At 40.2% G+C, this 20,243-nt stretch overlaps 1 protein-coding gene across 14 annotated transcripts in view; it reads left to right on the top strand.

The window, feature by feature from the left end:
* Nucleotides 1-20,243, top strand: part of DYNC1I1 (dynein cytoplasmic 1 intermediate chain 1) — a 192,323-nt gene that overhangs the window by 37,841 nt on the left and 134,239 nt on the right. For 8 of the 14 annotated variants that reach the window (XM_062605072.1, XM_062605068.1, XM_062605078.1 and 5 more), the window contains 2 exons: nucleotides 1,538-1,597; nucleotides 5,555-5,670. In XM_062605072.1, the coding sequence (XP_062461056.1) occupies nucleotides 1,538-1,597; nucleotides 5,555-5,670 (176 nt within the window). The remainder of the gene's footprint in view (nucleotides 1-1,537; nucleotides 1,598-5,554; nucleotides 5,671-20,243) is intronic. The other 6 variants (XM_062605082.1, XM_062605080.1, XM_062605076.1 and 3 more) reach the window with 1 other exon arrangement.

The following is a 20,243-nucleotide window of genomic DNA, read 5'->3' as shown; positions in this document are numbered from 1 at the left end:
ACTATGGATCATAAGAAGCTGAGGGGAATAAGTGCCCCTACACTGCATGGGAAAGCACCTTCGAATTACAATCCTTCATTACTTTTGTACGTACAGGGTGTTGGAATTGATTCTCTTTCACTCTGACACAACACAGTGCAGCACATGCCCTTGTCTGTCTCTCCAGAGAGTGTGTTAACACTGGTAATAGAATGGGTGCATTTACTAAGTACAGGAGGTAGCATAATTATATGGCTTTAAGATATCTACTTCTACCATAATTCAATAACTTGCTAGTTTATATGAGTGATTCATTGGCAGAGGTTGCTATTGTTGCAGAAAGGCTTGTGTAAATCGAGTATGACTGGCTACATGGCTGGTTTTGGCTGAACCTGATAATATTGTGTTCTCTGTATCCTCAGAACTTGTATTCAGAAGAAATAAGGGACATTTTTAATTCTGAGGACTATCAGCATGTCTGCATGACTTGCTGGCTTTAGTGCATGAGTGTTTTCCTTTGCTTTGGCCTCTGATAGTGAAAGCAATGCATAATCTAGTGTTCATACTACTTGAAAAGGTGCTCAGGAGCCGAACTTGTGTTCCTGATTCTGTCACAGACTCTGGCAGTTTTCTTGTGTAGGAGATGTGGCTTCCCAAGGAAGTTAAAGTAAAATTGAGAGCCAAGAAATGAGTGGGCACTTTTGGAAACGTTGGCCTCAATATGCCAGTTTGTGTATTTCTAAACTAAGGGATTTGTAAGTATTTTACAGGACTCCAGAAAGGCTCTGTGAGTGTTTGCAAAGTCTTTCAGAGATGGTAGCATGGCAAGTTGCACTGCAATGCAAGGAACATCTTCACTTCAGAATACACCTAAGGAGCATTCATGCATTTGGTGACAGTCCCATAAGACAGCAATCTATTATTAAAAGACTGTCATAGATCTGGTTTCCCCAGATGTATCATTCCCATCTTCCCAGAAATTTTACCTGGAGGAAAAGAAGAAAAATTTGTTTGTCCCAGATGCACCCAGTATGTGTCAATCTTGTGTCAGTGTGCCATTTGTTGGCATATGCACTATGGGATGCTCGTGCCCAGAGCACTGTTTTACAGGATGGCTTACTGTGCAAAGGGCTAGACTTTTCAGTGGAGTTCATGGCAATTACACCTTACCATAAAAACATGATTACAATAAATAGTGCCTGCAGATTTTACAGAATATTGTGAATATGTCACCCATAGTTACAGACAGTTACAGAGTTAGAAATCTTTCTGAAAAAGGAAAAAAAAAGTTACATTAACCAATATTTGAAAGGAAACACAGTTTCTTCCTTTTTTTTTTTTTTTTACCAATAAGTTGTAATTTTAATGTTACTTGCCCTGACAAAGTTTGACATACAAACCTTGTTTAACATACTGTGGCTGCCCCTTGCACTTGGAGGTTGAATGTACTACATAGAGCATGTAACTAATAAGATGGGGTTTTGTTCATCCTTTCAGTTAATTCTGTGTGTTCTTTTTTCCCCTCCCCTTTGTGCTGCACGGCTGATTACCACCCTAGGACCTTGCAATGGGACACAGACCCCTCAGTGCTGCAGCTCCAGTCTGACTCTGAACTTGGGTATATGTCAGCTCTTTTTGTTACTCATTCATTATTTCTTTGCAATAGTTCTGTTGAAAATGCTTCTTGGTTGAGCTGTTTTTATGTGGTTTTCATTTGCTTTGTTGGCTCAAAAAGACCATAATTTAAGTTTGCTTTTTTTTAGTTTAATCAATAAGAAGCTTCAGCAAAGCCATCTTTGTGGGAAAAAAACCCAACTATTTAAAGAAGTGCGTGAAAAGATAAGCTGCTCTTTCTGTTGCCTGAAGCACAAATCAAATAACTATTTCATTACAGATGAAATGTTATTATTGTGGCACTTATATGCATGTACGGTTACATTTAGTCTCGTTTGTACCTGTTGATTCAGACTTTTCTCTCTGAATCATTTGCAAGCTACTTTTTCCCCTCCTTCCTGTCTTCCATAGTTTTGCTGTTCCCACATCTAGTGGCAATTTCCCCTTTTTCCTTAGGAGCTGTATATGTGCTTATAATTGTGCACTTAAATATAATCATACTCCAACAGTAATTGCCATCTTAATTGAGTTCAGTCTAATCAAGCATCTTTTAAAATTGTACTAGAGATAAATTAATATTTTCTAGTTTGGGATGGAACTCCTCTACCCCAAACATCTGAAAAAAAACCAGTTAAACAATTTATAAATGCCTACCTGCAGAGATATTTAGGATAAACTGTTCCCCTAAAAGGGATAGGTGGAAGTCCCTTCAGAACTTGAGTCATAGGCAAAACCAAATCTCTATGTTGAAGATGTTACCTATAAGCTTATGAGCTTGCTTGCCTGAATCTGCAGGCAAGGTTCTTATGCTTTTACTGGTTCATGTGAAAGTTATTCACCATTCTATTAGAAAAACAACAATTTCCCCTTAACTGCTAATTGAGGGTGCTCCCAGATGCAGTTAGGGATGTTAGGGTTATTCACCACAAAAGATCAGAGGGAGTGAAAAGTATCCAGAGAGCTTTCTAAACAGGGTTTCTTTACAACCAGAACTTTTAGAAATGTTTGTAATTTTCACCTGAGTGTGCCTTCAAATAGCTAGAACTTCTAGAAATTTACCTGGACCACACCAAAAAGTTAAGAGTTTTTTAAGCTATTCTAATATACAGAAACTTTTTAGAAATCTCAGCTGCCCTTTCCCAGTAGTTTGAATTAAAAGATGAGCACTCCCAAGAGCAAGGCAAGTTCCTTTATTTGACTTGCAGCAACATAACCCTCTGTTTAGCCACAAGATTTCAATCGTTTATGAGCAGTCAGTGCAAAGACAGCAAAGCAGCATGCCAAAGAGTAAATCCACAGGTATACTCTGTAACAGAAGTCCTACCCCTCTTGAAAGAAAACTGTCTTCAAAAGTAAGGCAGAATTAGAGAGAGGACCAGACTTTCCTCTGATGTCATGAGACTAGATTAAGAAAAAAGATACCAATGCAAAAGGAATCCTGCACTCAGCAATCAAATTATGTCTGTAGCAAAGCAATTCTAGCTGATACGTCTTTCTTCTGGCACCTACAGACAGAGGAATCAATTTTAATGTGTGGACTTTAGTTACAGTCCTACTGACATCCCATAGGCAGTTTTGAAAGGAATCCTTCAAAGCTTACATGCTCTGCAAGATTAATATTCAGCAAACTGTAAATTACAAGAATTATGAGCACCTCAGATGAAAAATGGGTTTGGAAAGCCATAGACAGTTTAGTGGTGCCCTAAAAAGAACTAGAGACTGGAATGTTACAGTCCGTATTTGGTAGTCTGGATAGGATGCTCCAGTCATACCTAAGTGTTTGGGACCAAGGGCTAGGCCAACTTTTAGTTACACAAGAACCGTTACAGGTTCCTTAACAGGGGCAAAAAAGAGCTAAGAGACCACATTCCTTCATATGAAGAAAGTTCTCCCTGTCTTCATTAGTAATTACCAGGATATGGGTGACACCAGGCATTTGTACAGGCACCAGCAATTCCTGATTTAGAAATGTTTTAGGTGAAAAATTCCACACATATTTTCAGCACAGTGCTCTGGGATATATCTCACTTCTTGGTTAGCAGTCTACAAAGAGCTTAACCCAACCAGCAGTTAAATCCAGCTGTCTATTAGGATTGATGTTCCACATCCTCAGGCAGCTGAGGAGATATGGAGTGACCTCATGTGAAACTGTTGCTGGATTTAGGTGAGGCTCTAATTAGGCCCAGATTAAACACATAATTAATTAGAGATTATACTTAACCAAGACCACTGTCAAGAGGCTCTTTCAATGCAGGAAGCTTAAAAATCTCAGTAAGTGGAACCAGTAGCAGGGGACTGGTTACATAGGAAAGTCTAACTGAACAAGTGGGCCACAGAGATTGCACATCTGGTGCTGAAGGAGGGAAAAGCACATGAGATTTTGATTGAACCCTCAGTTAAAGCAACTACAAAAATGTAGTGCAACTGAGAATTCTGTTAGGTGAAGTATAACACAAACTGTAGAAGTTTTTCTGTCCCAGCTAAGGGTGTAGAGGTTATTTTCTGTAGGATTTTCAGGCAGTAATAACTTTTCTTCATTTTGGCAAAGTCACAGATGGTTAGAAGAGTCTTAGAAGACTCAGAGCTGTAACAACTCTTTCTCTTTCTATGTGTTACAGTTGATTTATACTGATTACCTGCTGAATCTAATTGAATTCATCTTAATAACTCAGGCAGTAAGTTAGATTATAACAATACATAGCTGATGTAGCATTAATGCTGCTGAAGAGTTCAGTAGGTGTCACCCCAGGATAACAATTTCCTTTTGAGACACCCATTTCCTTTACAGACATCCATCTTAATCTTAATTGAATACCTAAACCATTGTAAATTAATTAGATCAAAACCCCTTTGACCTCTGTTCTTCTGACAATCTGTAAAATACAGCAGATATGGATAATGTGTGTGAATTTTCTACTTTTCCAAACTGCTTTCTGTATGACATCGCAGTTCAGAAACACTGTATCCATGAATTTGCTCCCCATAAATGCAGAAGCATGCTTCCATTGTTGATGTAGGCAACTGGACTTATTTAGTTGATTTGTTTATTGTGTGCCTCAGATGTACACATAATAATGGGGATGTACACATAATAAGATACTCTTTTCTCTGCTGAAAGTTGGCTTTTTTTCCAGTAAAACACTTGAAAGTAATAATTTGTTTATTCTTTCCTCCCTACAGTCAAATAATAGTCAGGAAATAAATGGACTTTTTTCCCACACTGTTGAGGGAACTGTGTATGACTAAAAGTGTTCATGACTGTGCTCAGCTGTCTTTCTTTTTCCCTTAGCCAATCACAGATAGTTGGCTTTACTGCTATATTTCGTATGAATTATTTAAAGTAAGGGAAGGAGTAGAAAAAGAAGGCTATACGTGCCCTGTTCCAGCTGTGTCTTGGAGCTTCTCTCCAATCTTTGCATTAGGATTCTACTAATCATAAACCTATACCAATTCCACTACTAATGACCCCTGTGGAATGGAGAACCTCCTTTTTTTTTTCATAGAAATGACCTACCTTGCCAATTAAAGGCTCTATTATTGCTCTCAGGTGAACATCTGACAGTCCTAATCCAGCCTGGTTTACACTCACTGTGCCCTTTCCGCTATTGTATATCTCAGACTGATGACTAACTCTTTTGAGCAGGCAGAACATTGTAGTAATGATGGTACGAGGCAGATTTTTGTTGTTACAAGGGGCACAAGCAGGTCATTTCTCTCTCCCATTTACAATCCCTCTCAGCAGCACGATCAGATGAGTTGAGTAACTCTGTTATGGCTAGTGGTTCCCAGGTTAATTTTATTCACTGCAATTAGGTACTTCTCATGCATAGTGTATTGTGTTTCATCTTAGCAAACATTGAAGTAGTTTTTTAATCCAGTTCATAAAAGTAAGCACTCTTGTTCCTGCTGCTGGTTTACGTTTAACGTGACTAACCTTTTGATGTCATGTATTCCATCTTAGACGCAGACTGCACAAACTAGGGGTGTCAAAGATTACCCAGGTTGATTTCTTACCTCGGGAGGTGGTATCATACTCCAAGGAGACACAGACACCTCTTGCCACACATCAATCTGAAGGTAAGATCTTTTACTATTTTTTTCAAAATAATTTTTTGTAAAAAATAACTATTCAAGTAAGAGTTAAAGAATGTTAAGAAAAATAATAGTAAATTATAATATAGCTACTTATCACATATTTTCTGCAAGACTGGTATTGTTTATGTGATTAATGCCTGTTCTGGTGAGAATAATGACTTTAAATTCAGGTGGAACCAAACTACTTCTGCCTTACAATGGGTTGTGCTTAGATAAGAGTTTAATGAGAACATATTTTCAAATAAATCATTATGAATATAATTAAAACAGTGCTTTATTCCAATTTTCTGCTTTCTCAAGGAAGTTATTTTCTGTGCTTCATAAATAGGCAGTGATGGAAAGTGTAATTGTGTCTCACTCCAGTAGGTGAGTCTTAGAAGTTACATTTTAGATCTATGTGCTGAAAAAGGAGGCTTAGATACTTTGTGGATGGTCTTGCTTTCTGTCTGCTGGCAGATATATTATCTGTACTCATGGAGCTGCTTATTAGTTGTTTGGCTTTCCTGTTGACAGGTAAATACATGGAGCAGTTAGGAGGGGAGTGCTGTTCTCTCTTTTCCTTAGACTACACACTTGCCAGTGTTGTACTGCAGAACACTGATTGCAGGTCTGTTGAAACCATTTAAACTTAATGTAAAGCTGTTCATTAGCCTGATGTAATTTACACACTATTACAAAACAAGTAGCAGAAGTGAAATTGAAGGCAGTCTTGACAGCAATTTTTGCTGTTAACAACAAAAGGAAAGTTTACCAGTTAGGTGCTTTCGTGCAGCAGATATTGTAGAACTTCACCAGGCTCCATACAGAAGAAGAATCAAGTAGGTTGAAAAAGGTGTGCAAGTAAATCTTTCTAAATATAAGTTGCTGTCAGGGAGGATATAGTGATAAACATAGGCTGCTTTTTTCCTGCAACTGGGTTATCAGGTCTGCCTTCAAGAAACCACAAATGAAAACTGCTGAGCTAGATACTCAGATTCTACTGTCCCAGACCACAAGTTTGCCCTAGTCATCTGTTGTCTCATAGAGCACCTTCAAGCATAGGCAACCTTGTTGCTTGGATGCTGCTTCTTGATCAACGTGTCCTGGCAGCTTTGCCTTCTTGGAGGGAGATGCTGCCTTAGAAGCTTCCCTAGTTCAATCCATTTCATCTCTGCTCATTTCTCTGAGGGTTGCTGAAGCCTCAAAAAAAAGGGAGATTTCCCCTGAGGCATTGATTTCCTGGGTAAAGACCAGTAGGTGCTCAATTCTGAGGCATTATCATGGAGTCATCGCTAGATTAGATGAAGAGGATGCCCATCCTCCCTGATGCAGGGCCTTTATCCAGTACAAAAGCCTGTGGATATGGGGAGTTGAAGACATGGCTTTGATGTGTTTACCTCTTTCAGGCCTTCGACTGCAGCATGCATTAGCTGACATGTCTATGTGAACAGGCCAACCTCTCCAATATCACCTGATCACTTCCCTCAGATGTGTGGGGGAGAGAAAATTTTACTTATATTTCCTTTCCAATCTGTTTCTAGGGAATAACATTAACTTGGACAATAATATGGCCCTGCATTGGTAAAGGAGAGTCAGAAAAGCTTGGTTAATCCATCAAAGTAGTATTTAATTGAAACTCTCTAGGGGATAAATAAGCTTGGTGGATTTTGTCTCCCAGGTCTGATGGAAATGAATTGTCAGGTTTCCAATCTCCTATGCCTTTTTATTAATGCTGAGCCCTTCATACTGTCACTCCGAACATGAACAGCAAACAGAGGGGAATTCCTCGGTAGAACAGGTTTGAAGAGGAGTCTCTATGCTGTTCCTATGCATTCATGTGATAAAATATAGCCATTATCTTTTCAAAATAAATTGTTTGGCCATTACTATGGGTATGTGACCGGTCATTCAGATGCTGAAACCTTGCAGTTTGAGAAAAGAAAAAAAAGAAACCCCTTATTTCCTCAGATGAGTCTGAGCTTTCAAAATTCAGTCTTTGCTGCCTGCCTTGGACACTGGAAATGTCAAAATGCAGAAGTTTAGGATGAGATTGTCACATGGTTGCTTCTGGTTTGGAAGACAACTAAGAAAGGGATACCGCACTGGTTGGAAAGGTCTTTCCTATACAGTTAGGCCCCTGAAAGAGGACTTGGAGTCCCTTCAAAGTTTTGCAACGTTTTTGAAATGTCAGTATTGGGTTTTCTGCACATTGGTTCTCTAGAAAGAAAGATACTCTGGGATGTCTTAGACCTACTGCTGTTCTGAAGCTCAGTGGATATAGGCCTTTGTGGAAATGGCTATTCTGCACCAAAACTCATAAAACCAGTAAAGGAAGGTTTCACTGTGGCAAGTGCAATGTGGTGCCAGAGAGCTAGATGTTATGAGCACTGAAGTCTCAGCTTGTCAGCTGCTAATTTTAGAAGAAATAATGTGGCATTATTCTTCACTGTATAAAAACAGATTAACTCCTTTTTTTCAGAACAGGTAATTCAGTTTATTTCAGAGGAATAATGACGTGTCATTTCCCCCACCCGCTCTATTATTTAGGGAGATGTGTATATGCATCATTCAACCCTTTGATCACAAGTACCTAATTCTTTTGCTTTATTTAGGTCACAGTAAGCTTCAGCCTTTTCTTCCCTGTAGGATGACTTCAAAAACACCCAGATCTTGGCTCTGGAGCCTGAGGGGAAAAAAAAAAGCTCATTACTTTTCCCCTCCTCCTTCTATAATTGAATTTGCATTTAGGTATTCGTAGGCATTGAGAGACGTTTCACTTGTGCTGCTTTTTCCATTCTGGAGTTGATTAAGATCTAGACTATGCCAAGTGTTTTCTGAGAGGCCTTTGCACACATTCCTTCACTGTACAGAGACTCTCACATTGCCCCATATAGCCTTCTATTATTGGACCCTCCAAAGCACTGCAGAATGGCCCTTTGCTGAATGACACCTAGGAGAAAGCAGCAACAGAAAAGCCATGGCCTGACCTCTGCCCAGGATGAATCTTTCACTGCCATACAGCACTGGAAGGAGAGCTGTATGTCTGCCTGCAAGCTACCTTTTCAGATAGGAAAACAACCTGCACATTCAAGCTCTGTTGGGTGCCTGCCTCAGCTCCAGCTTACTGTTCTCCTGCTTGCTAATGGGCCAGGAGATAAAATCTCAGTGAGGAAAACATCACACTGCCCCTGCACTGGGAAGGGGGATAATCCTCTTATCTGTCTCCCCCTAAAACACAGGGGGCAGTAAAAAGATGAAGGTCTGTGAGCTCTCTGGCTTTGTTGGCCAGTGTCAGGAGTGTTGTTATTCCTCTTTCATGAAGTACAAACTACTTCTTCATTGACAAAATGAGATGGTTTCACTTTTTTGTCTTGCCAGACTGTCACTGTGAATAGGTTGTTCTGAGATGCATTTATGAAAATGTGGATCCCATATACAGGGGTAAGAAGATTTGACTTTCTAGAACAAGGGAGATCCTATGTACTTCACCTGTTTATCATCCTCAACAGATGGTTGTTCATATGGGGGAAACAAATGTGTTAGCATACTCGCCCCCCTGAGCAGGATAACCTCATCATACCTCACAACTGTTTGCCCAGTTCTGGCAGAGAACGCAATTCAGGACCATGCTCCATCTGCTTCTCTGCTGTATTGAAACACTGAGGATATTTGGGCTATTAGGGAAAGAGGGAAAAATAAGATTTTTACTCCATTTGGAAGTTGACAGGAATGGAGTGGCAAACCAGAGGTGAAATTCGAAAACAGAGGTGAAACGCTGCAACAGAGGTGAAACTCCAGAGGCTGGGTTGGGTTCTTCATTTCTCTGACACTGTAATTCTCTGAACTGAGGTTCCTCAAAGCTAACCTTTTTTAAAGCGGTGATGGAGAAGAGGGGAATTCTGCTCACAGTCTAAGACTCATGAAACTAAAACATGAGTTTAGGAATCTCTGTGTGATACCAAGTGCAAGTGACTACTGTAGGGTGAACCAAGACTTTCTCTAGGTGCCACTGACTGCATTGAGTAGTTCTTCACTGACTATCTTGACAGCAGAGAGCTTCATGTAGGCATATTAATGTAGGTTTCTCATTATCGAGTAATCTGTGTATGACTGAAAGTGTCATACACTGCTCTGTGTGAGGGCTCTGCCCTACTCTGAGTTTTGATAATCAGATTAGGAGTTTCCTGTGACTATGACTAACAAGCCCCAATGTTATGAAAACAAGTCAAGCTTCTGGAAGTTCCATGATAAAATCCATAGATAAAGTTATTTTTATGTTTTACTATTAGGGGCTGAGATTTCCAGGTTTAATCATTGTGGAGCTCTGGCTCTATTTATCCTGTAAGATAATTCGCAACAAACCTCTAGCATGGCAAATTCTGCACCAGGCCTGTTGTGCCTTCCCATATCTGACTGTAGCGCAGCCCTAGCTTTGTGAGTGAATGCTGTACTTAAGAAAATCTAGTCTCAGAATTAAGCAAAATCATACTTGAGCTTTCCCATGCCCCATCTGTCTAGAGCTCATGGATCAGAAGCTGGGGGTTAAGTTAAAGAGCTTACTTTGGCTTTTCTGTTCCGGAGAATCTTAGAGCTCACCTCCAGTTTGAGGAGGACAAGATAAGCCTTGAACCCTTCATTTAATGAGAAATGCAGATGCACATTTGTGCATCACCATGCATGCAACATATGTATCAGGATACATGAAATTATGTGTGATAGAAAGGTATTGGACATAACGTGGGGGAGGGGGGAAGCAGAGACCTTCTGTAAACAAATGGTAGTGTTGGAAAGCAGAGCAGAACTGGGATAGAAATCACTACTAAACAGAAGAGACAACCTAAAGATGAATCGCTGTTAAAGCAGAAGTTCTGTTTTTAAACAGACATAGCCTTAGTACTAATGGACACTAATTTTGTGAGAAATGTGCTCTATTTGTCTATCCTAGGCAGTACCCTGCATCTGTGTTTTTAGTTTCTGTAAAAATCTAGCTTCCCTTTTCTTCTCTAATCTCAGTCCATCAGAGCCATACTGTGGATCTCAATAGCTGGCATAAACATCCTAATTCAAGGCTGCTTTGTTTGATTAAATCAACAAAGCTTATTTTGTACTGTTGTACCAGACTGTACAAGATTGGATGAGACTAGAACGAAGCGGAGCAAAGATTTGAGGCATCGCGCTGGAAAATGGTCTTTCAATAATTCCATTTTATGCCTGTCACAACTGCATCCCTTTTCTAAATAACAGGATTTCAAAGGTGGAATATTTATTTATTTCATTTAAATCTGTCATAAAAATCCTTCACAGGCATTCAGGCTGCGCTCTCTGGTGGTGAACCGGTGAACCGACGAGTCGCTCTAAAGGGGCGATGGAGGAGAGGGAGGGAAGACAGGAGGCTGGTGTTACCTGCAAAAAACACTTGCCTCATTTTTTTGACCGAGGCAAGAATTGTATGACTGAAAGCTGTATTAATGTAAGCGCTGATGAAAGAAGTGGGAGAAGAGCCCAAGAGTTTATATAAAAAGTTGGGAACAAAGAAAGCTATTATCTAGAAATATGTATATATTAAAAAAATAACTAAATAAAGCCTTAAAAATTCAGTTATAGGTATTGTAACAAAAATCCAGGGGAGTAATGCACTAGTGAAATCAACTGCAATCTTTTTCTCTTGCCAGTCCCTCCCTGAAGTACAATTAGTAAAGTACAGTTTGCTACAATACATATTCTCCAGGACAGCCACATCAGGCAGGTACCAGTTGTAGTGGGTCTGTGTTCCACTCCCAGCAAGCTACAGACATTAGGTGTATGCCACTAAAGGCTTTCATCACCAACTAGCTCATGATAATTTTATGTAGTACAGAATTATGATAAGGGCTTCGCTTTGGAAAATGTTTTTCTGTGTTTTTTGTTGTGCAGAATAATATATTTGACACTGACGAAGTTTCTTGTGGGAGGAGGAATGAAGAGGCTGTACTCTGTGGTCATGCAGCTTGGTGTTTGAGTGCAGGAGGAGAAATCAGATGTCTTATCTCCTGAAATACGTAGCACATATTGGCTAAAATAGGATTTCTGTCAGTCAGTCCCACTCCGTTTCTAAAAGGTGGCCTGTTACATCCATGATCTATTGGTGTATTTATCAGTGATCATTGCTGCGGTATTTGCTCCCATTTCCTGTCTCTCCTTCCAGGTCCTCTCTAAAGACTTCTGGAGAAGGGTTTTTCTTATACTCCAGATGTTTTTCCAGATAGTTTTCATCAGAGAGCCCTCTCAATGTTAAACTGTTTTGAACAGGCAGATCTGAGAATTTATTAAGCATCAATAGTTCTCTGGGAATTATCTACTAAGAACCGATTTAACAGAGAGAAGATTGGCTGTGGTCACACACAGTAGGAGGTCTGAGGAAGGAAAACTCCTTAGAGATCTTAGACTTTGTCCCTGATCATTTCATTACACAGAGACAGGGTAATCTGACTCTTTGCAGCTCTTCCGTAATCTTAACAAAATCCCAGGAAGGTCGTCTGAAAACCAGTCCAACATGCATGGGAACTTCCTGCTCCAGAGGGGCCCAGGCCTTCTGCAGACCCTAGTTCTCTTGCATGTGGTACCTCTGCATTAAATGCAAGCCCAAGAAACACATCTAATAATCCTTTACAAGGGTGGAAGGAGAACAACAGACTTGTCACAACTGTGCTTGCACCTTCTCTAAACCATTCAGGTGCCAGAAAATGAGGAACAAATCAGAAAGCTTAACTGCCTTCTCAGTGAAACAGGGAACCAGTTTTTAGGCTGAGCCTGCCTCAGAGAGGGTTGTTGTGCGTGGAAGGAATACTGCTTCAAAGCATCCACAGACAGCGTGGAGAGTGACCATGCTCTACTGCACTGACGATCCTTGCTCTGTGCTTTTAACAAGTGGATCCCATCCTCCATCCAAGAAGTGGGAGGCTGCTCAATCCTAGAATAAACAAAAACTGTTGTAGTCAGCCCCCTTGTGAAGAACTCAACCTGCTCCTTTAGTTCCACTGGGAAATATGTAATTGAATGGTCACGGTGTCACTTGGCTGAAAACGAGAACTCTGATATTAGCAGCCTTGACCTCGAACTCATTTAATTAGCCACAAGTCATCTCACAGTGCCTTTGACCCATCCTTGTGTCCTGACATCTGAAACTAGCAGTGATCCATGAATCCAGAAACAAGCACTGTAATACCTGTATGCAAATTGAATGCTTTGTTTCCTGGAAATGAAAACCATACTAGCCGTGTTTTACACATGAACAACTGCCACAGTGAACTGATTTGTTATGTGTTCCCCTCAAGTAACCAAATAGTTCTGAACTAATTTGCAAATATATGACTGTCAATGTGTTACAACTGAGCTTTAACATGAGAACAGAAGGAAACTATCCCACTAATGAATGATGATTTCCTCAGTTAACAGTCAGTGAAAAGACAGTGGCCAATTTTTCTCTATTTTTATAGTTTATCGTTCTCACTTTACTGTATGTATCATTTCAGTGATATTTGAATATACTTTAAATTAACAAAGTGTTGTACATATTACAGTGCTTGGATTAGAAGTCATAGATATGAAAAATATAAAAAGGGGGAAAGTTGGGTTAACAGTGCTTGCAAAAGAACAATGAAGACACAGGTTTGTTTTTTCTTCAGAAACAAAGCATGCTTTTTCCTACCATCCCTGTAATTCCTCCTTTAGCCTAATGGATGATGCCTATTTAGTATATACAAGAAAACTAATACTATTGCATGGTTAGTAACCATTGGCAAACTCTGGCTTTGTAACATGGACCAATCTCCTCTGGAATTAAATCCAAGATTAACAAAAATGTGTATTCCAGAAGTAAGAGTTATTAATCCTCAGCACTCTAATTAGCACTTAATCTTTCTAATCCTGTAAGTAGATGCAAACTCAGGGCTGAAATAGACACAGACCATAATGTGGAAAGCCCTTCATTAGTAGTGTTAAAAAGATGTACAGAAAAGAAACCGCTGTTGTCTTACTTCACACTTCTCAGTTTGTTTCTTGGCACTTGTGACTCAAAGGAAGGAAAAAGATTCACATGCCAAAATCCCCTCCTCTGTTTTAACCCATGCTCCTAATGTACTGAGTCAAAATTACGCAGCTGAAAATTCTCCTGTTCATCACCTCTACCTCCAGTTCTATATATGAGCCACGGTTTAAGAAGCTGGCCAATTGTGCCCCTCTATAGGCTCCTTTAATTGGCTCATTTCCATAGGAGAGGTCACCTGCCTTGGCCAGAGTGTCAGCTGCTTGCCCTCAGACTAACTGGAGAGGGAGCCAAGAGGCTGTGTTGGGTAGAATGGGGAGGGTTTGCCACACCCCACGTTGTTACCCTCCATAAAGATGAATGGGGATGCGCCCCAAACTGGGTCTTTGTTCACCAGGTGGATCTTCATGGCCTGGCCCAAGGACCTGGTCAGAGCCTTCCAAAGGCAACCCTGGTCCCCAGTTCTCCCTCTCAAAAGCCACTCCCAAGGTTGTGTAGTGCCATGCTGTAGGTATTGCAATGATGAATCGGAGATCTCACATGAAGTACTTGAGGATCCCTCCTTTGAAATCAGTCGTAGCTGGATCCTTTCCAGGGAATCTTTTTGCTTGCTCACACATGAAGAGTTAGAATGAAAACTGAAGAAAGGATCTGGATGAAGAAATTTTTAATGAAGTGGATATGTCAGTGAAATAAGTGTCTCAGTGTGAATTCCTACTGGCCACTATTAATACAAGATGGAATTCTCTTTTCCTGCAATACAATAGCCTGTCTCCACAAATAATGTCACTTTTCAACCAGACCCTGGCTGCCACTTGCCCATCTATTTTATTTTAAATAAACTTAGCATAAATTTACTCTGAGCCACAATTGATTTAGATGTATGTTGTAGCCATAAACCTCCAAAACAGTGCACACTCTTCCTGCAAGTTAATGTCCTACTTAAAGCCCACAGGAAGGGACAATATAATCATTATTTTTCTAAAATGTGTTGCACTCAAGCCATGAAGCTTCACGCTTACTTTAATTCTATAATTGCATGTTGTTGCTCTGGATACTCTTTCCCCCCCTCCCTTGCCCCACTTGCCTTGTAAAGTTTGCGACATCAGAACTCAAAATGGGTCCAGCTCCTCTAAGTTTGGCACAAGCAGATCTCTGCACTTATGAATAGCCTCACTGGTCTCAGTAGTAGCTGCTGGGTTTTGAGGACTCTCTCAGATCTCACTACTTTGTTTGGAGCTGAACTTTTCCTAAAGGTCTGGCCCCAACTGTGGAGTTGGAGAATTTTTGTAATTTCAGCCCTTAATCGTGGTTGTTTTGTATTTTGTTTTGTCATCTCCACCAGAAGTTCAGGTCTTACTCTCCCTCTCCTAGGCACCAGTTACTCAGCAGCAACATGCTCATCTGCTGTTAAACAGAAAGCACTGAAGATTTTGCCTGCGACTGCGTGAAGAACTCTCCATGCACTGGTGCTGCCTCACACATAATGTGCAGGTTGAAAACACAGCTCAGGCCAGCCTTTCAGAATGGAGTCTCAAAATTGCCTTGACCTGTTGTTTTCCTGATCAGGACTGGGGAGAAAATAAAACCCATAAAAAATAAAAGATAAAGCTCATGGGTTGAAATAAGGCCAGAGGATCACTTACCAGTTACCATCATAGGCAAACCAGATTTGGCTTAGGGGAAATTAATTTTGGAGGAGATCTGTTGCTGAGGATGGTGAGAAGTGGTAGATGCTTGCCTAGACCAGAGGTAGGAGCTCTGCTCTTGTCAGTCCATCTACACAGGCTACGTGTTTCTGGTGGTGATCCCAGAGAATGGTCCATGATACCTGTGCCAAATAGCATGGATTGGGTCATCTCACCTCCAATGTTAAAACCTCAGAATCTCTTGGAGCAGTCAGTTGTACCCGAGCAGTCAGTTGTACCCATATTGCTTTTTGTCAGGTTTATAGTGTACTGTGGTAGCTATCCCATCATGTTACGTGATGATACAGCACAAACTTCTACGCATTTCACAGACTTCTTATCTGTGAGTGTGAGATGTGATGGGATTCACTTAGAGGGATGCTGAGACAGAGAAAACTGAACCCAACACAGCCTTATGAGGCAGGATATGGACCCTAGCCCAGACTGTTCTTCAGTCTGTGACCAAGTTTCCAGGCCAATGGAACTACTTGATTTGGCCCATATGTGAACTGGGCATGATACAACATGCCCACAGTTTGGACTGATGAGGAATAAGGATCACTTCTTGTCTGCATTTTACTTTTTGCTAGATTGGGTAATGCAGAAGGCTTGAATTCAGGGCTGTGGATTTCCAAACAGGAGTGGATTTCCTAGGCACTCAAGTGTTTGGACACATTTGAGGATGTAAGAGTTGCTGTTTAGATACAATAGATTTACATCAGTCTCAGTAGTGCAGTCATGGAAAGGTGTCCAGTGGGCAAAGTGAGCACCCATTTTCAGGAAGGCCTTGGATAGGATTAAGGTTGAGTGTGCAGGCATGAGTGCACTGACTGTATGCTTGGGAGACATCTGTTCTGCAATTCCTAGGTTATAACATTATGGAGGCAGAGAGTGAACAAGAGATAAAACCGGTCTCCCTTTTCTCCTTTTGTCTCCCTAGTTTATGGTTTGAACTGTGTTGAAAAGTTGTTCATGTATTTATATAGTTATTTAAGTGTTTACCTATAGGTATTGCTATAGATAACAATGTTCAGATGGTGTATTATCTGTATTATATCTATAGGTGTATGGAAACTTGTATATATATATATATATGAAGCCGACCACTACAAAACATGAACTGAGTGAAGTTGCAGCAGCCAAACCTACTAGGATATTTTAGTTGTCACAGAGGTACCTGATCTGGCAACATGACTCAAGCTAGTACCCAAGCTGACTAGTGACATCGTTGTTCGGTGTAATCACATACAACAGCTCTACCTTGGGAGGCCTAGCCTATTTGTGTAGACTGTCTATGGTCAAGAGTAAGACAGACCTTTCCAGAAGGCAATTTAGCCTACCTATTACATTTATCATAACAATGAATTCTCTTCTATTTGTGCTTTTCTCCATTGCCTACAGGACTTGGCCAGTACATTCAAATTCTAAGCTTCATTTTTAGATGATTGAGGTTAGATAAATTAATTCCCACTGTTTTGTGATGGGAATATGGGCAGATGCGTTCTGCAGTGTGTTTCTGTCAACCCATGAAACAGTTCTGGGACTATTCTTACTGCTATTTCTTTTCTTAAGCTCCTTTGTCTCTTAGCTAGTTTCCTTTCAAGTTGCTTGTGCCTGTGTGAAAGCAAAGTGAAAAAGCAGGCATCTTATTTTCCTCTTAAAAATATGTAATCGAGCACAGCACTTCTACAGATGATATTTAAAAACAATGAGAGAGATTAAAACCAGAAAAATTACTTTGCTTTTGTTTCTTCAATTACTGTTTTTATACTAGTCAGAATACTTGGTTTTGTAGACTCAATACTACACTTTATGTGGTAACATTGATTTTGATCCACCAAATTAATTTTTGTATTGTATAGTTGCTCAAATGCATGTTTCCATCACCTTTTGCTCAAGACATATGCCTTACAGTAAAAGTAGACGTACAGCCCATTGAATTCTTACCCCAAAAAGCACAGAGCATCAAGTGGATACAGTTCTAAATCTAAAATTTAGAGCACCCTGACTATGAAATGGACAAAATCATAAGTCTGCTGAGGTGTAAAATGGGGATTATTCATTCTTGTCTGCTCTTTCCCCACTTTCAACCGTATCACGCAGGTTGTGGGACTGTTCATTTGACCTGAGATATTTCTTGTGTCAGAGCGTCTTGAAGAATTACGAAAAATGAATACTCAACCCTTTTGTATTAGCTATGCAGTGAGTGTGTTTTCAGATCTAATTACTGAATTAGTACTAGTTTACAATTATCCTTAATAAGTCTGGATTAGGAATGGTTAGTAAAAGTAACTTTTCTGTTTCACATTTCATCAGCTTGAGATAATTTAGTAACAAAGGTTCATGTTGCAATCAGGGAAAGGACTCCTACTGACTGAAGTGGGACCTGGACCGGGACCAAAATTAAGTGCTTGCCATGAGTCTAAATAGCTGACATTGTCACTGATTCATCATGTGAAGCTCTTCAGTACGTTGCAGAATCATTTTATTTGGATTTGATTAAACATAAAAGTATTTTGCAAGGCTTTCCAGCTTTGAAAAACAAAGTCATTTACATAAGAGCTAAGCAACCACGTAGCTATCCTCTTTTACCCTCTTAGTAGGTTTAATCCTGCAAACATTTATGCATGTGCTCATGATTGGTCCCCTGGCATATTTGATTGTCTGACATCAGGCATGTGTGTATTTGCAGGAGGAGGCCTAGTGCTGTAACATTCGTTATATCCTGCTTTGCTGGTAGACTGCAAGCTCTGAAGGACAGTGTAATTGTATATTGTACTTATTAGTCCAGGATATAGAAGATACGTTGCAAAGAAATGCTCATAATGAAAAATGGTTTTGTATATCATAGAATCATAGAATAGTCTGGGTGGGAAGGTACCTCTAAAGGACATCCAGTCCAACCCCCCTGCAATGAGCAGGGCCATTTCCAGTTAGATCAGGTTGTTCAGAGCCCTGTACAACCTGACCTTGAATGTTTCCAAGGATGGGACATCCACAACTTCTCTGGACCACCTGTTTCAGTGTTTCACCACCTTAACTGTAAAAAATTTCTTCCTCATGTCCAGCCTGAATCTCTCCTCTTCTAGTTTAAAACCATTACTACTTCTCCTACTGCAGCAGGCCCTACTAAACATATATACGTATAATATATATATACATGTTTTAAGGGGAAAACATGCTTCTCTCCTGTATTCCAGGTTGATTCACTTTGCTAAAAGTGTGCCTTTTATTATTAACACCTTTTATCGATCCAATGAACAATAGAAACAGCAACTCTGCTCCAAGACTGGCCACATCTTGCAATAATTTATAAATGCCCCATATTAAAAATAATGCAGTTACTCAGACTTTTTCAGAATGTCCCAGGGTAAGCAAATGCTTTTGTGTTATTATTAGTTTTGACAAACCTGATTGTATGCTGGCCGTTGTTAAAGGGTTCTATCTGCCTCCAAACACAGTGAGAGACAAAGAATTTTTAATGAATTTAATTAAAACTTTATGTGGTTTATGGTGTTCACCTCCAGCTGGTGTGCCATTCTTCTCTGGTGAATGAAGTTTCCTCTAACGCATAATGATGTGTTTTATATGAGGGATGTTTGAACCCCCTTCCTAGTAGCCCTGAGGTAGTTTCCATGGTATGACACAGTGGTGAAGTATTTAAAAGCAGGTCTCTTAAACTTAAGTAAGTGAATTATGTGTATGGTTAAATGCACATGCATGACTGCATAGATATGAATCCTAAAACAAGTTTGAGAATCTTTTTTTTTTCCCCAGAAAGAGTCCTGGTGGGCTGGCTTTTATAGCCTATGATGCTGAGCATTTGTCTGTACAAATAGCACATTGACATGAAAGGATCTTGTTATCTGACTGCTTATATTGGGAGTAGGAAGTTGAATATCTGGTCTTCTTTGGGTTAACACAGTGAAAACTGACATCTGTACCAGGCATAATGTCCTGATATTGATGGGCACTCCTAGTTCTGCTGTAATAAAAAGGAACAATAGCATGGAGATAGTCCTGTTAGCAAATGCTTCAGTGCATTTTATGAGACACACTGAGACACTGCAACAAGCTGGGTCATTCCTATGTCTGGTTAGAGCTAGTTCAGTTCCAGTCTTCTGAATCTCTTGTGCTGGTGTGGCTTTCATGCAGGGTCTCTAAAAAGGGTAATGACCCATCTTCCTTTCCTGCAAGCTCTGTTCAGTCAGTATTTCTTCTGTGGAGAAACAAGGTCATGCTCAAGGAGGTAAGCTCTTGATTGGTTTTAAGCACTTGCTTTTCAAACTCTTGAGTCTGGGTGTGGCCAAGCTGGAATACAGAGCTGGCTTTTTGCGGTTCTTTGGATGCTGAGATCTCAGTTGTGCAAGAATCTTGAGCATGTTCCTCAGGGAAGGAATGAATGAATCAAGATGTCTTGGACCAAAGGAAGAGGACTTAGGAAGAACTCACTTCTCTACAGGGGGTCGTGTGATCTCTGGAGAAGTCTCAGTAATGGAATCTACAAACTTGCAGTGGTTTTGCAGGGACCAGAAAAACTTAGATGGATGTTGAAAGTCATCTTCCTAAACAGTTCCTCCTGTTCTAATGGTTGTGAGGAACTAGATAGGAAACTGGTTACAAAATCACCGTGTGCCAGCATCACCCTTTTATATCACTGACAGACTCATTGAAGTGGGGAGAGCCCCTTATGTGGCCTCATTGGAAGGTGACTAAGAGGAGGAGCTTTCCAGGAGGTGAACCTCCACTGTATCAGCTGGAAAACAGTAATCAGTGGTTATCTGGAGATGAGACCTTTTTCTTGGGGGGAGGAATTTCAGTTTTTGAATCCACCTCTGATTTTTAACACATTTTTTCTAAGCATT

This window comes from Pezoporus occidentalis, unplaced genomic scaffold, assembly GCF_034315485.1.
Source record: "Pezoporus occidentalis ecotype Australia unplaced genomic scaffold, CSIRO_AGI_Poc_V1 ctg9, whole genome shotgun sequence".
Taxonomy (NCBI): Eukaryota; Metazoa; Chordata; class Aves; order Psittaciformes; family Psittacidae; genus Pezoporus; species Pezoporus occidentalis.
The sequence above is the reverse complement of the archived record's forward strand: the minus strand, read 5'-3'. Positions and strand labels throughout refer to the sequence as shown.